Raw genomic sequence first — 17,500 nt, 5'->3', positions numbered from 1 at the left:
ATGCCAGTGTTAATGACATACAATAGCGATACATGGTCACCAGAAGACCTTGATTATGCCAGTGTTAATGACATACAATAGCGATACATGCACAGCCTGGCGGTGACCTTACCAATATTTTTCTTCTGCTGATATGACTACGTCACCGAGACAGTTTTTTTTCTCCACATTCTTTGTCATTTCATTGGGAGACATATAATACACATGTATGTATTCACGACTTTCCGACCTTGACATTGTAGTGGGGGTCAAGTGGGCGTCGGCATCATTGTCCAATCAGAAATAGGGATGCGCTTCCGCTTCCTGTCCCGCCCAGTCTGCGCAAAAGAAATGGCGCAAAACTGTTTGCGCGGAAAAAGGTGATGAAAAAAAGAACACAACCTGGTTTGATAACCAAATGATTGCGACCTTGCATTCTAGCATCATTTAATGTGGAACAACGACACATCTGATAAACAAATAGCCAGTTTGTTACCAACATGAGAAACTAGGGTTTAGAATCGAAGCGGTAAACCCGGACGCTGTTTGTACACGTAAATCCGGAGAAGCTATCGAAGTAGGTGTCATGTCGTTTCACTCCGAGTGTGCCAGCACCGGCCCTCTACCCGCCAAACCCCCACTAGGCAAGGAAAGTGGTTCGACCTTGCATGACTGCAGTAGGGCAAGTTCGATTTTGCTAGCTAAAATTGCTGCTAGTGCTGCCTTGTCTAGATCTGGAACTTTTTCAATTGGATTTTTTTTCTCTATTATACTGGAATAAGTGGGTGCTTTTCTAGATCTAAGCATCGACAGAATTAGATAAAGATGTTCCTTGCATTGCATTCTCCTAAATCTGTTATTCTAACCAGTTTGTTTAAGAATATAATTGTTCGATGAGCTTACAAGATTTTTTCTTTTCTAAGTAAGTGGTTTCACACGTACAACATGAGACCCACATGCACTAGACAATGGAAGTTGAGGTACGGTCCTCGTTCAATACCACAAATGCCAGTATTATATTTCAGACTCCTTTTGGAGGAATGTGTGGGGTTTGGGTGTTGAACTTGAAGTGGCAGATTGTTTGCACAGGTATGAATGTTCGTACGTTCGAACGTGCACACATGTATGCAGGCATTTGTTTGTCAAGCAGGAACATGCAACATTTTGTTGACCGTATGTGAGTGCGTGTGTAATAAAACCAACGACAAACAATACAAAAAGCTCCAGCTCTGCTTCTTCACCAGTCACAGACGCATTGCGTTGTTTAGCTTTCCAGAAATATATTAACTCAGTCAGAATCCGCTTCATGAATATTTTATTTCAGGAAAAAGTCAATCGAATCTACACAAAAAAAGGTTATTGCGTTGTTCTGTCTTTGAGACTGTATCACGTAATATTGAGCTACTAGAAGAAACATGTCTGTGGCATAGTTTGACCCAACAGATAGAGAAGTCAACAGAGGTATTCTGCCGTCAGCAGCTTTATTGCTGTTTTGAATTTGATCTTGCATAATTTTATTACATAATTTTGCCAGACACAAAGAAATCGCAATTGAATATTTTACGCAAAATTGAATAATTCGCAAACATGTTTGTATGAACAAATATTATTTTAAGAAAATATGAGTGTGAGGATGGACGTATTTTGAGTGAAGTAGCAGAAATTCGTTTTAAGTTCTTTAGCTATATACACACGTTTTGTTAATTACGTTCTTAGCAAGGAGATCCAGATTAATAATACTGCTGTGACAGGTTGTGGTTTCCATACACACTTTGAATACAGGAAAACAAAAACAATAACCAAAACACAGTTAAAAAAAAATGTGCACATAGGATTAAAATATTAAAGTGTACAGAATAAAAGCAACATATGTACAAAAACAAATCTCGTGGTTCTCTTGTCAAACCCACTGTAGTAAGCACAAAATAGGAGAGAAGATTTTGGAGAAGGTGGCTTAACCTACTGAAGTAAATGATCAAGAGGATTCTAAGCATCCAGTGCTAAAGCTCTCAAATCACAAGACATACACACTTGTTATGGCTATCCGAACTGTTGATTTAAAACAAAAACATACCTACAAATTGTAAACATCTATTACAAAATTATATATATTGTATGGATCTGTCTAAGTTGTAAAATATACTGTACAGAACATTTTAAATAATCTGCACAAATCTCGTGGTTCTCTTGTCAAGTAGAAGGCACAGAAAAAAAAAACCAAATATACTTTACTAAATGTGTACAGTATTCTAAGAAAAGAAAAAATTCTTTCTTTTTATCATATCAATTGCCTCCCTTGAATTTTATTTGTAAAATAATTCTGAGAAAAAAAGCTTTCTACTTAAAAGCAGTGCAATCAAGAAAATGGGTACAACCTGTGTGTATACTTTTATTCCGTATTCTTTTTATTTAATTGAGGATGTCACTACGCAGTTTTACTGATTTAAAAAAAATTCGCTTCAAATTATCTCCCTTGAACAAACACTTCTTTTTACAATTAAATTTTGTTTACACGAAGAGGTAGTTTTAAGGGTATATACAAGAAAACAATATTGCAGCCTTAGATGTATTTACATTTGGACTAATTCCATTTAAAAAAAAAATTCAAACTATAAATGATAAATCAAAATAAAACAGATTTTGGGGCTGTGCACAAGCTAATAAGATAAAACACGAAAGTCGTACCCAAGAATCGTCAAATACTTTTGCTAACAGCTGTACTTAAATATAATAAAATATGATCTGCATCTCTTGTTATGAAGATGATGGCACTGGTCCACCGAAGTGCATGCCATATATGCTTTACTGTGCGCTCTCCCTCTCAATGGTCTTTCTCTGGCTGATTCGATTCTGAGGAGATATTAAAAGAAAAATACATTCAGTACAAGCTGTAAAATATAACAACAAAACTAGTATTACTTAAAGTAGCTGCTGGTTTCTGAGTATTTGATTGAAGGCCCAATCCGACTTGTAAGAAGTTTGCCCGACTGTCGCAGATTTGGTCAGGTAATTGCATGGAGTAAAATCATGCCTCAATGTGGTAACATACAAACTGCAATATTCTAAGGCTGTGAGTGTGACTGAGAATACATTGGCGCCACTTTTTAAAAACTTTCTTTTTGTGTGTGCGCATGTTTTAGTGCCAAAAATGAATAGGCCGAGTGCTCTCTCTGCAAAACTTGTGTGAAGCTTCAGAGCTCTATCAATGGTTTGAAAGAAAAAACATACTTTTCCATTTTGACGTTCTTGTTCCCTTCCCTGTGAAATTTACTGTCCGTAGGTTACCGGATTTTGTTAATGTCCGTGAAAACCTCAACTATTTATTGCTGAGTGCCTAGTGATAGCTATTCCCCTCAACGACCTAGCACTGCTGAATCCTGATTCTTCCCATTGTTTGATTCTGTAATGAAATTGTGTAGTTGGTAGTTATGTGAGCTTCTTCTTGGGGGGGTGGGGTGGGGGGGGGGGGTGGGTTATTAAACCATCATATCACAAAGTAAGACTTCATTGTAATGTGCAGATATTTGTTCAGGTGCCCACCATTTTCTATGTGAAAACATGTTGCTAACTAACATGAACCCAACCATAAAATGTGATGTAGGTGAGTAGCCCATCTAGAAAAAAGAACCTGTTCTAATTCGGAATTAGAACAGGTTCGTTTTTCTAGATGGGCTACTCACCTACATCACGTTTCATGGTTGGGTTCATGTTAGTTAGCAACATGTTTTCAAATTCTCATCAGGCAATCACGGCTGACACTAAACACAGAACAGGTGGGAAAGACATAATTCCGACAATTTACTGACCTTCCTTGCATTGTGAGACTGGCCATATGAATCTGCTGAAGTGGTTCCTGCACATATTTAATCAAATATTCATCTTAATAACGTGTTAATATCGCTTGTTCTAGCAAATCAGACTTGACAGTTTTCTGAAGGCTTGCACAATTTAAGAGCTTGCCTGTCCCCAATCATTACAATAAGAAACAACATCTAGTATGCAAGTATTTTCAGGGTATGAAGGTTTTAATATAATGTCGGTTCTTCTGGGGGCATGGAGAAACACCTTACACAAAGTAGAACATACACAACAAATTCCAAACAATTGAAGTCACACCATAGTTTTACTCACAAACAAACAATAGCAATACAATAAACAAACGCCTACATGTTGTCTACACTAGGTATAAAGAAACAAAGAAGCACACGAAGACGGACTTTGTCAAGTAGACCATTATAGCGAATGAGCAACAGCTGATGATCCAGACCACCAAATTGACATGATTTCCCCTTATTCAGTTTGTGATTGTAGTCATATTGACGATGCATGACTTCAATTTTTCTAAGTAAGTCTCTTGGTGCGTTTACGGATACATTCATTGTCACAATTACGACATGCTAATGTCTAACCTGGGTAAACTTTAATTCATGACTTTTTTTTAACTGGCATAGACATTATGAGCATACCAGAATTATTTTCCTGTTAGACTGTCTTCTTCTTTTTCTCCTTCTGCGTTCGATATTCATGGCTGTCATATCGTCAGGTCAGTGGCTGCCATGAAGTCTGCATAAACCAATTAAATAAATAATTAAGGAAAAAAAACACCCTTACATCATAATAAATCAGAACCATCAAAACCACCCCCCACCGATCCAATAAAACCTGCATACAAAAACACTTCAAAATAAAAAAAATGAAAACATTTAATTCCACTTCAAAAATATAAAAGTTGTTATGCTTTATTTTCATTATCTCTTTACACACACAAAAATTGCTGTGCAAATCTTTTTAAAAACATCAATGCCCGAGACACCAGTAACCTGTTTATGTTGTTGACCTTGTAGCTTTTCAGTTTAAGAGGCTGTTCAAAAAACCGTTTCCCTGGAATCTGCACTATGATAACCATGAATAATACCGTAGGGAAAATATTACATCACCAAGACCTAAAAAATAACACCAACCGACACTCCTCACCCTTATTTCACCCACTATGCCAACCCAAAGACTGGAAAATAATAATCAAATACAGAATGAACAAAAATGCTTGATTTCATTTCTTCAATGATAAGTTGAAAATCTTCATTCTTCATAATAATGTTATTGGCATAATGTGTAATTGCCACAATTTACAGAGTTTTATGAAAAAATTCTTCATAATAATGTTATTGGCATAATGTGTAATTGCCACAATTTACAGAGTTTTATGAAGAAATTATGCGATAAAAATCAAAGGGAAAACATTTGTTCATAATTGTTTGTATACTGATACCTTATTTACCTTGTGGCTTGTGTGCCCCAGGTTTAGGAGCTGCTCAAACGTCCATTGCTCCTCAATCTGCAAGAAATTAAGCGATGGCCTGAAGGAGAATGGAAAAAAATCCTTTGTCAGCACCCTGTGTATGTGTGTGGGTGGGAATGTTAGATAAATAGGCAGGGGGGGTGTGTGGGTGTGTGCAATAGCTACCACGCCTAATGCAGTCTGCAAAACAAGTGCAACACTTCTACAGAGCTTTTATGATACAAAGCTTCAAATAAGAAACACATTACAATCAAATGAAAGCTGAGCCTGTCATTGCAAAATAAGAAGGAATATACAACAATCCAGTGGCATGTAAAATATTGTTCCTTCAGAAAGATGGCTCTGACAGCAGAAACAATTTAACTTGAAGTTTGAGTCAAACATTATTTCTCTACATTAGCGAACGTAGGCTACTTGCGACTTTATACCCCTCACACATGAAATATTCACAGATTGAATAACAGTTTGTTCCCAATGTTGCTTCCGTGTATCGGTTAGATCCATCTCGGTTAGATCCATCTGCAGAGTACGGATTGTCATCCGTTTAAAAAGGAAAAACAATCAGAACTTGTCATCAGTAGTGATCAACCTACCTTGCAAGAGTGGGGTGAAACACTCACTTCCTGCCAACATGTCTGCAAAAAAAGGAAACAATGCCAATGAAAGCTTAAAATGATTCTTTTGTTCAATATGTGTACACGTGCTTCATTTCTGGGGTGAAAGTGTAAAATATATCGATGGATTGATAGAACAATATAGCCTCAAGTTCACCGCACCAAAAAAACCTGATCAATCAACATTGTCATCACTCGATCAGCTATTCCATCTCTTTCATGTGTGTGTGTGATGGTGTGAGCGTGTGTGTGTTTGTGTACGTGTGTGTGTGTGTGTTTGTGAACAAGCTTTGAAAAACGTATGTTTACCTTGCTCTAGATCTACTGATTTTCGTAGGCGAAGACTTCTCTGCCGTGAGGGCGGCTTCGTTTCCCTGGCAGAATTCAACATCTTGTACAGATCTGCCGGTGATTGGCTCACGTAAGTGTAGCCTATGCGATCGTAACTTTGTCTGTCTGTGCGTGCGTGCGTGCGTGCGTGCGTCTGTGCGTGTGTATGTCTGTGGTAGAAACTCTAACATTTGAAGACGTCACATTACATTGACGTCACATTATGACGTAAGAGGGTTAGACGTCACGCGAAGGAAGTACTGACAGTCTCGGTCATTATTATTTTGAGCGCGCCGAGACTAGTTGGCAGTCGTGTCCTTGTAAGTAGGCTACATGCAGACAGACAGATCTAGATCTAGTGTCTCGCTTTCTTGCACAGTTTCACCTATGCTCTTTCTGTGTGTGTGTGTGTGTGTGTGTGTGTGTGTGTGTGTGTGTGTGTGTGTGTGTGTGTGTGTGTGTGTGTGTGTGTGTGTGTGTGTGTGTGACGGAGTGATTGAGTTTGTGTTACTGTTTGTAGATTTCTTACGTGAGCCTTGATGGCTTCGCCTCTTGTTTTCTTTTCCTCCGCTTCGTGAGTCACTTGATCCACAGATTTAACGAACATTGAATGTTCTTTTAGTTCTTGTGACGGAAGTACAATCAAGGAATGAAGTGGGCATTCCTGAGTCCTCTGCTGGCTTCATGTCCACAAAGTAAATCGCACAAACTTGCAGGGTTTGGGGGGGTAGTTTATTACTTTCAGTGAAGAAGAACAGCTAGTCGTCGCTGCCCGTTCAGCATTCTTCGCGCGACTTTTGCAGAGGAAGGCATATGCAGGTTATTTTTCCTGCTGAATGTTGCCAGGGTGCACAAACTGAGAAAGCATTCCCGATTTTCCACAATGTTCTACTTCTTTAGAGTCTTTTGCACAACATGATTTATAACTGCCAGTGTACGTCTAATTCATGATGCCTACCTGACAGCTGGGTCAAAAGTTACGTTCGAGAAAATACTCGAACTAAGTTCCAAACAACTCGAAGAGCAGACATGTAGATCTAACATGTGGGATTTTGGCAAGCGGAAACGACGTAGATCTAATGTCATTCAAGGGTGTGGGAATGTCAAGGCCAGTTTTTGACTGGTTTTGAACTGAAGTTGGGCTCCGAATGGAAATAAACACTTCCTCCAGCTGCGCGACCCATTGATAACAACAGTTGGAACTGGTAGGAAGATGAACAGGTCTTGTGAACTGGCTACACACTGTTACGGTTCAAGTTTAAGTTCAAAGTAAACACTCAACTGAGGTGGCAGGTAATGGCGGACTTGACTTCCTTCATAACCAAATATCACTCTTCTGACAAAAAAAACGCAAATGCTATGTTAAACCGGAAAATACGTAAGCCGGAAAAGGAAGCGCATCAAAACCAAAATGGCAGCCCCCATGAAATCCGAAAGGTCACGGAAAAAAGTCGTGAATACACATTATGTGAGACAACTTTGACGTGACACCAATATTCGCATCATGACGTCTTTTTGAACTTTGCTTAGCTTTTGACGCCAGATTTGTCTCCAGATGCAAGGCCAATGAGAGATGTGGTATCTCATTAAGTGTGATCAGACGATGAGCTCTCGACGCTAAGAGAAGGCTTTAGCTTGTTGTTGAAACACTTGGCGAATTCCAAAAGTTTCGCAACACCCGCGGCAATCACGACTGCAACAATCTACAAGAAACATGTTAACAAAACATTTACATTCAACAAGAAGAGTCAAAGGAAAGATAATCGGACTGTAGAGGAGGAAGATTTAGCGCGAATAAGAGGAGGGTGAAAAGGTCGTGCATATAAAGTAACCATGCTTGTTCAGAACCGAGAAAAGAAGCCGAACAACCCCAAAACAAGAGGCTTTTGATAAGAAGCCTCGTCGTTTTACTACTTTTTGCCCGTTGCAGCATGCAAATGAAATTAACTCGGGCAGCGAGGTCGCAGATTTTTCTCGATTTTTGTGTCCCCTCTCTGCTCTTGACTTGAAAGGCAAGTTGACAAGGAATTGTAATCGAATCAGACTCCTCGCTCCTGTAGCCAAGCGGGCCTCAAATTGTGCACTGTTTCTACGAGCGATTGGGTAATGGAAAGGGCTCAGAACGCGCTGATCGCCGGACTATTTTTTATCAGGCGGCGGAAGGAGAGAAAGCTGTTACGACTGCGGGCGTAGCATTAGTTAATTTCCCCTCTGAGAATGCACGTTTGGCCCCCCTGGGCATGGAAGCTGCGCGCTGGCATTGTGCGCAACCAAAGACATGTTTGCAGGTCTCTGCATGCGAGGAGCAATGAAATTCTATCACAGCTGACAGAACGTAGAAGAGATGTTTCGTCAATGTTTTGCGCTTGCTGTCGTGTGTGTTTTTCCCTTGCGTCTTTTTCCTGTTCTGTTCAGACTTGCCACTAGTTTTTGTGGGCCTGAAGATTGCATTTGCCGGTCTTCTTTCCCTGTCGTACGTCACCCTTGATTGAAATTTAATTTGTTAATAATGGCGCAGAAGAAAATGGAAGTTACGGAGAGGGCATTGGAGGAGGGGGGGGGGGGGGCTAGGGGAGGGAAGATGAGAGACTTGGAATACATATACGGGTATAAATGTGTGTCTGTGTTTTTGTCTGTATGTCTCTCTGTGTCTGTGTGCCTGAGTAATAATTATGCATTTATCATCTGTAACTGACCATCTCTCTCTCTCTCTCTCTCTCTCTCTCTCTCTCTCTCTCTCTCTCTCTCTCTCTCTCTCTCTCTCTCTCTCTCTCTCACTCAGTCTCTCTTGCTCTCTTAAAAGGAAAACCCGTCTTTCGTGCTTATCTGCAACAATCTATGTTATTCTTCAATAAAATGATTCTTTTGAATTCGGTTTTTGTGGATTTGTTCTCCTGATACAAAAAGAGTTTGCCTTGCATTTCTCATTGTTTCCTGTTTGATTCATTCCACAAACACTGTCATTGTGCGTCCCTGCGAATACCGTCCAACCCTGTAACACTGTTTCTGGCATATTGAATGTCCCCCCAAAAAAGAATAAATTTGGCCATTTTTATTGTCAATTCGACAAGAAAATGACACCAGATCTTCCAAGCGCTAAGTACTCGCAAGAGAAGATTTGGATCAAAGTGTGTGTGGTTGGGAGAAGAGGGTTTCAGGCACAGAGTGGGTGTGAGTGCATGCGTCCTTGTTGTTGTTGTTGTTGTTGTTGTTTTGTCTGCCTGTCTGCCTGTCTGTCTGTCTGTCTGTCTGTCTGTCTGTCTCTCTCTCTCTCTCTCTCTCTCTCCCTCTCTCGCTCTCTTTCTTTCTCTTTCTCCCTCTCTCTCTCTCTCTCTCTCTCTCTCTCTCTCTCTCTCTCACCATCTTCTTTCCTCCCATCCCCCCTCTCTCTTTCCCAGTTTTGTTTTGTTTTGTTTCTGCTTCTTTCTTCTTTTCTTTTTTTTTTGTGGGGGGGGGGGGAGGGGGGGATTATATAAAAACGAAAGGGTGCTTCTCTAGCGAAAAAATAGAATCAGATTAAGATGGTATTACAAAAAATGTTGTCCGAGAAATGTAACATCTATCTGTTTTTGTCATCCACAGCTGCCGATTACTGCAGTAGTTCCCCTTGTCAAAATGGCGGCTCGTGTGGAAGCATGACGTCATCCTACACTTGCACCTGTCTCGCAGGCTTCACAGGGATACAATGTGAAACAGGTCTGACGTTTAAGAAACTCTGTTTCTTCATTTTTCTGTCTTTTGTTAATTGGGTCTGCCTGTAGGCTTATGTGTTTCAGTCTGTCTGTTCGTCTGTCAGTATGACTGTTGGTCTGTGTGACTCTCTCTCTCTCTCTGTCTCTCTCTCTCTCACCCCCCTCCCCCCTTTCTCTCTCTCTCTCTCTATCTCTCTGTTTCTCTCTGTCTCTCTGTCTCTGTCTCTCTTTCTGTCTCTCTTTCTCTCTCTCTCTCTCTCTCTCTCTCTCTCTCTCTCTCTCTCTCTCTCTCTCTCTCTTTCTGTCTCTGTCTCTTACTGTCTCTGTGTGTTTCTCTTTATGTCTCTGTCTCTCTCTTCCTCTCTCTCTCTCTCTCTCTCTCTCTCTCTCTCTCTCCACCCTCTCTCTCTCCATCCTCTCTATCTCTATCTCACTCTCTCTGTCTCTCTCTGTTTTTATCTCTTTTTCTCCCCCCCCCCTCCCCCCACCCCCTCTCTCTCTCTTCGTCGAAGAAGAAAATTAATCAATGAGTTTTAACCTGGTATCGACTATCACACTTTGTCAAATGAATAACTAATATGGGTAATGTATAATTACATATGTACAAACTAATTGAATAAACGAACGAGTTAATAAATAAATGAATACATAAAGACAAATATAAATGAATAAATAAATACGTTTCTTGCATGTTTTGCAGAGTTCAAAAACACAAGTCAAAATTATGAAGATTAAATGTGAAGGAGAAAGACCTTTCTTCTATTCACGACTTTCCGACCTTGACATTGTAGTGGGGTCAAGTGGGCGTCGGCATCAGTGTCCAATCAGAAATAATAAAATCTAGCTGCTCCAATGCGGTTTCCGGTCCGGAATGTTTTCTTTCAACTGATGAAATGGCGCAAAAAAGTTTGCGAGAAAATGGAAAGAAGAGCTAAAATTCACGCTCACGCTCTGTGTTCTGGTATTTGATTATTTCAGATATGAATAGTAATGGTGTATACATGTACTACTGGGTTTGTGTTTCTGCACAGTGGTTTCGGCATGCAGCAGCTCTCCCTGTGTGCGCGGTCAGTGTCACGATCTGGGCGCCGGGTACGAGTGTCAGTGTGACGCGGGTTACACCGATACCCGTTGTGACGTAGGTGAGTGATGACGTCATATTTACTTGATCTAGGTCAACCCTGTTCACTGTTATTAGGTAAGACTGATGTTAGATATCTAGTTTAGGTATGATTTCTAGAACGCAGATAAGCGGTGTAGCGAAGAAAAGGCTATTCGAACGTACACATAAACTGATTTGGATGTGCTGCAAACGCTTGTACAAGAATTATTTAAATGTTGTTGTTGTTGTTAAGCGAAAGATTGTAATGATGAATAGATGGCTGGGGTCATAACAGAAAACACGCTAATATGAAAATTGTTCATATTTTTGTCAGTTTTAATGATGGTAAAACTAAACAGATTGTTTTTTTGTAAACTGATTTAACTTCCATGTTGATGACTGTACACAGAGGTGGACTACTGCAGCAGCGCCCCTTGTGGCAGTCACGGGAAGTGTGTGGAAGAGGTCACGGGAGGCTACTCTTGCCACTGCAAGTCAGATTACTTGGGGCTCAACTGTGAAGAGCACATCAGCCAACAGGTACACGTTAACAACTAGTTCGCCGAGCGTTCGACGAGCTGGTTCGGCTGTGGTCGGTGGCTGGCTTAACTCCTATTCCTGTTCTCTCGTGCCCTTTCCCCACCTCCTGTATCACCAACCCCTTCCCATTTTCTGCTTGTCTGTGTATCTGTTTTGTTTTTGTTTTGTTTCTTCGTTTCCTGAAAGGAGTTAATGTATTTATTCCGCCATCATGCTAACCCTTGTTTTGTAATTACTATGATTGCTTAAAATAAGCATTATATGCTTGAGTATGTAATCATCCATGCATTGTTCTTGTCATGATTAAAATTGAATAAAGTTCTGTTTAAACCAACAACTAGTCCGTTTTAAGCGTCAAATTTAGAGTGAACGCTGCCAAAAGTGAACAACAGAGAAAAAGCCTAACGGTGGTTTGGTTTGAGTTTCTCCAACCGTTTTGACACGTGGAAGTTATCCGGAGAGGGTAAATATTACAGCGAATGAAATTGTTTTGAGCGCTTTAGCACCGTTATTTGTCAGAACAGGAGGTGGTCCATATTAGGCGCCGGTCCATATTAGGCAACCTTCCCCAACCATTCAAGAATATAGTCCATATGTTGGTCAACAGTCCGCCATGTTTGGTTATGTCCCTTGGAACTGCTGATCAAGTTTACGGGGATACTACTCATCTGATCGTTTGGGTGGAGTTTCTGTCGAATTTGACGAATCATTCATTAAATAGATCAAAGTCAGTGAATGCGCTACAGGGCGCTGTTTCTCGTTGGTGTTGCAAATAAAAAGAATTCGAGATGCGCCGCCTCAGTGATGGCAAGACGACTATCGCCCTCTATGACGCGAGCGCCTAGCAACAAGCATCACGTACAGAAACAAGGAACGTAACTCAGGGGAAGTTACCCAATTCAACCATCAAGATGAGTGTTCTTTCTTTGCCTAATCTACAACATTTAATTCAGATTTAAAAACACTTCCTTTTTCAAAATAAATGCACACCACCTGCGCCGCAGTAGCATTACTATTATGGTATAATGTTGGCGGCGATCTGAGGGCTTTTTTTCTCAGGTAAGTTAGTCTAGCCCTTTCACATTTTCAGAAGTCAAAATTATCGCTTTTCGCAAGGATTTTGTCGTAGTTTCGACACAGTTCAACGGTTGTCGATCTCTCTTACAACAACAGCCCTTTGAATTTGGAACACGGTTCTTGAATTTATAGCTACCAGTCTGTTTTTATCACTCTTTCCTGAGTGGCCACTTGCCTGCCCTGATAACAGTTGATGTTGGCATGCAACATCCTGAACGAGGTTCAGCTGGCCCATACAGATGACCACCGCCAAACCACTGATCTATGCAGATAACTGATCGACGGGAGACTAATCTCCACTACATCGTTCTTCGCCATGCGTGAATCGATCGCCTCCCTTGTTCCAGTGATTTTCACAGCCGCCTTCCGCACTGACTACTCTCTCTCTCTCTTTCTCTCTCCCTCTCTCTCTCTGTCTCTCTCTCTCTCTCTCTCTCTCTCTCTCTCTCTCTCTCTCTCTCTCTCTCTCTCTCTCTCTCTCTCTCTCTCTCTCTCTCTTTCTCTCTCCCTCTCTCCACTACTCGGACAACGAATGATTTAAGCGATGACATATCATTAATTTATGTTAAAGGCATATGTACGCGCTCCCGTGTTTACAAAGTGTAGTTTGCCCATAATCGATGTCAAACGCACCATAAGACCATGTAATGACGATATGTCGCCATGCGCGGACCATATACATGCATTACAGCTTGTTTTAGAGTCTCAAAAACTTTGGATGTAAACAAAGACGCGGAGTTATTTCCCTTGCGTCAACGCTGAGTCCATTTGGCAAATCTATAAATAGGACGATCCAGATCAAAACGAAAATTAACATATCTCAACATTGAAGGGGTCCTAGACCACAATATTTTGCAGGGAACTTAATTTAGCATGTCTCCAGCTGTTGGTAAAGCAATTAGCGTGTATAGTCATCGAGTACATATGGCTTTAAAGACATCACAAAATCATTATAAAAACTCCTTTTTTTTAATTAAAAAAAAGCCACATCGGCTACATCCGTACTCAGATTTTTATCATCTGAATTTTAATAGTTAATAATGATCACTATTTTACACCAAGAAAAGTTGACAAATGGTCACCTGCCCAACGTCTTTATTTGGAACTACGTACACTTCATAATTTCCATTTCCAGTGTGGTCAGAGCGAAGAATCGTTCTGTATGTGCGAGGTGAACGGTGCCCCGGTCAAAGTGCCCATCCCCCCACCCTCCGCTCACAGCCAGGGCGCAAATACTCGTGACGTCATCATGGGGCTGACGGGCCTGCTGATTGGCTGGGCCGTGGGGTCAGGGGTCATGGCGCTCTACCGCTGCTGCTGTCGGGGAACCGCTTGTCTCGGTGACGGATGTTGCGTTGGGACAGGAAGGAGATCATACCCAACGTACGTCTTAAAAGTCACTGTTGATTGATTCCTTTTTTTTTAAAAGGTCAAACTTGTATCTAATATTGCTTTTTTCTTGGTTTTGGGGTGTGTGTTTTCAAGATAAGGTTTGGTAAGAGCAAAATCAGCTCATTTTGAGCTTACTGCGAACCAGTGCCCTGGTCCTTTTAAGAATGTATACGATCGAACCTGCCTTGGCGACCACCTCTTGATCACGACCACCTAGCTATCCATTAAGACCACCCCAAAAGATCCCTGACCTGACGGCTTGCCTTCTCTATGATTCAACTTTATACGACCAACTGTATATAGCGACCTCTTTTGGTCGGTCGCTTGTGTGATCTTTATTGACAGGTTCGTTTGTATTCACATTTTTGAACACAGAGACAAACCAACAAACTAACTTCCCGTTTCGTGCAGGAAACCGACCGGAGTGAGACCCGCCTCCACTGGCTCCACAGTATCTACTCTTGACTCCCTCCGAAGTGACTCCCCGGACTCCCAGCTCGACTCCCCGCGGCGACCGCCTCCCTCCTACACCCCCACGTCCACCGCCCCGCCCCCCAGTGACTCCGCAGGGCAGCGACCAATGAACGTCTACCGAGCTGGCTTCACCGACAACCTATCCCATCAGACCGCAGAGCGGAAGTCAGCCGGCACCTACACTTCCGGCCATAAGGATTGGTGAACTGAGACCAACAGCTTTGCTTCTTGTTACTGGGCAACACATTGCAAATAAAGCCTGTTGACAAGAATTCTTTGGTTTCAGTCTTTATTGATTTAACTGTTAATTTGACATTTATATTATTTTAAGTAATTGCTCGAGTTCGTGCCCGACTAATGGTTTCATTATTACTGTATCGTGATTGCATTCAGTTGAATAAAATGTTGTTTACACCAACTCATGACTTTACTGACGCATCTCTTGTTTATAATTGTGCCATTTCCGCTTTAATTCTGGCAGAAAAGGAAAGCAAAGGAGGAGGAATATACCAATACATGTATTTAATATATCTTTTGTGCAAGGTTTTCTCACACAAAAATATACCATTGCAAGGTTTACATTTTCCTCCATTAGATGAGATGTCTGAGTGTGTGTTAATAGTTCGGGACGAATGTCGAGGTTTAATTTTCTGTGACTGTCAAATGTTCCAGGGCCGGACCAAGTTCGTTTGAGGGGGGGGGGGGGGGGGGTTCCAACTGAAGGCAGGGGTCCAAAGTCCACTTTTTATTTTCTCTGAGAGGTACATTGGATGGCCCGGGGGGGGGGGGGGGGGGGTTCCGGAACCCCAGGACCCCCCCCCCCCCCCCCCCAGATCCGGCCCTGTGTTCATATTTTGATCATTCCGTTTGCAGCGTTGAAGTATTTTTTAAAGAGAGATCTTGCTGCAGCTTGATGTAAGACTGTCCTTTGTTTTGCTTGACCTCTGTTAAGAGCAGACAATAAACCTCACATATGACAGTGTATGGTGTGGTTTATTCATTTATGAAGATTAAGAGATCGATTTAGCAATGTAAGCTGAAATCTGTTTTGTTGGTCCATGGGTTAACGACTCCTTGAAAGAACAAAAGAGGATTAAGAACGATCTGCTTTCAATCTAAAAAAAACACGAAAACAAGAAATCATAACAAAACAAAATCTGCAAGACGACCATGTCATGCCATGTGTCAAACTAATCCAGGAAACAAATAATGGCCGTTCATTTCGTGCCTCTGCCAATGATAAACGTGCTGGCACCGTGTAATAACAAGCGTTGGGATTACCTTCAGTGACGCACAAATCGAACCAGATAAGACATTCACACCACTACGCTTCTCAACCAGAATTCGAGAGGTTGAGGTTTAATTTCTGAAATACTTGGGGCGAGGAATCATTCAGCTGTTGTTTGATTCCACACTTTGTACTCACAGTCGTATTTTGGTGTTTGCAGTTTACTTTTTGGTGGTTTTAGTGTGGTTTTAAAGATGAGGGCTTTGTTCGTGGCAATCTTTGTGTGCTTTCAACTGAGCGTCGTCCTAGCAACGACTGCGGCACCCAATGTAAGTGTTACACTCTTTTGCTCGTTTTATTAACTGCAATCGTTTTGTGCAATTGTTGCTATTCGATCGTCACCGTCGATGTTGATTTGGCTTCCGTCCCTGCCCATATTCCCCCTACCCTATTTTGTTCTTGTTGTTCAGAAAATGAGTAATGTACAATTTATATCAATTTTACTCTAAGTGAGTGACTAATGTTTAGCTTCATTTCATGTGTTTGCATGTCATTGTGTACGAGTGGAAGCGTTAGAAAACGAAATTCCTTTACTGCATTAACGAGAGTTACCACGGTTACCTTCCTTCTAATTACTATCTACTTCATTTAGACTATTATTCGGGTTATATTTAAACAAACTACCAATAAAAAAAATAACGCCTTTGATGATTTGTGTTCCGCACGTCATTCAGTTTTGTTGTTGTTGTTGTTGTTGGATGAGGTGGTGGTTTTAACAATGCGTTTACGAATGAAGATCAAAGCATTTGAACTGTTTAATAGTTGTGTAAGCATTGACACGTTGAATTGAATGCGAAATGGAAAAACAGTGTGATTTTCCAAACATCTAGCTGTATTTAAAATTGATTTTATGAACATTGCACAAAGGTTTGCAAAACCGTGTCACAAGATCGCTCCAAACTGCAGCATTAATTGATTTCAAGTATACACCTCAGATGATCAATACAATATTGTGTCAATACAAGCTTTAACATCTATTTTTAGACTTGCAGTGCCGGGTGCACGTGCAGTGACGAGGAGAGTGACGTCAGCAGCGTGACGAAACAAGAGGGGCTGGCGGCGGCGGTAGGGGCTATGACCCCCTTGGTGGTGGGAGGGGCGGGTCTGGGGCTCTACAAGCTGCTCAAGGGGGCTGGTTCGAGTCTCTCCGGGCCTCATGGACCCCCGGAGATGTCCTCGCCCAGGTCTGTTTTTCCCCCCCTTTTTTAGAGATGATTTTTTTTTTATAGAAAATGATGTGTTATTGTCCCGCACCTAATAGGGGCATGTGATGTGTCATAGTTTCATGAGAGCATCTTAATTTTAAACTTTATCAAGATACTGTAAAAGTATACTTTTATATCTCTTTTCGGTCAAGATTTTGAAACGGCGCTATCACTCAAAGTGCAGATTTGTACGAGTAGTATAACGACTGTTTCTTTTGAAAGACTCGCCATGCACGTAACTCTCGCTTTTGCCGCACTTTTCCACCGCTCTGCCGAAGATGGATTCGTCTGTAGTTTCAAGTTTTTAGCCACTATTATCTCCTTTTCAATGCTGATAATTGTATGGATGTTTTACCCTTTCGCCGTTTTGCTCACTGAGGTCTTCCGAAGCGGGATTCGACCCCAACCGTGAAGGACTCGCCATGTGCTTAACTCTCGCGTTTAATGTACTTTTAACACGATTCTGCCAAAGAGGGATTAAGCAAATATTCACCCACCTTTTTTTCTG

The 17,500-nt window shown here is 41.3% G+C and overlaps 2 protein-coding genes and 1 long non-coding RNA gene across 3 annotated transcripts in view; 2 read left to right on the top strand and 1 right to left on the bottom strand.

The window, feature by feature from the left end:
* The window catches only part of LOC138953114 (delta-like protein 1), a 21,513-nt gene extending 6,340 nt beyond the window's left edge, over positions 1-15,173 (top strand). Inside the window, exons 3-7 of the mRNA XM_070324900.1 lie at positions 9,805-9,918; positions 10,946-11,056; positions 11,426-11,556; positions 13,769-14,016; positions 14,437-15,173. Of these exons, the coding sequence (XP_070181001.1) occupies positions 9,805-9,918; positions 10,946-11,056; positions 11,426-11,556; positions 13,769-14,016; positions 14,437-14,704 (872 nt within the window). The 3' untranslated portion in view covers positions 14,705-15,173. The remainder of the gene's footprint in view (positions 1-9,804; positions 9,919-10,945; positions 11,057-11,425; positions 11,557-13,768; positions 14,017-14,436) is intronic.
* On the bottom strand, positions 4,173-6,304 carry LOC138953176 (uncharacterized). The gene is made up of 4 exons (XR_011451501.1): positions 6,202-6,304; positions 5,872-5,913; positions 5,258-5,336; positions 4,173-4,542 (listed from the first exon to the last, which is right to left on the bottom strand). It is a non-coding gene; the product is annotated as an uncharacterized lncRNA (long non-coding RNA).
* Positions 15,174-15,964: 791 nt separating the features above from the next.
* Positions 15,965-17,500, top strand: part of LOC138953955 (uncharacterized) — a 2,772-nt gene continuing 1,236 nt past the window's right edge. The window contains exons 1-2 of the mRNA XM_070325971.1: positions 15,965-16,056; positions 16,772-16,971. Of these exons, the coding sequence (XP_070182072.1) occupies positions 15,982-16,056; positions 16,772-16,971 (275 nt within the window). The 5' untranslated portion in view covers positions 15,965-15,981. The remainder of the gene's footprint in view (positions 16,057-16,771; positions 16,972-17,500) is intronic.

This window comes from Littorina saxatilis, linkage group LG17, assembly GCF_037325665.1.
Source record: "Littorina saxatilis isolate snail1 linkage group LG17, US_GU_Lsax_2.0, whole genome shotgun sequence".
Classification (NCBI taxonomy): Eukaryota; Metazoa; Mollusca; class Gastropoda; order Littorinimorpha; family Littorinidae; genus Littorina; species Littorina saxatilis.
Note: the sequence above shows the minus strand (reverse complement) of the source record. Positions and strands in the feature narration are given on the sequence as shown.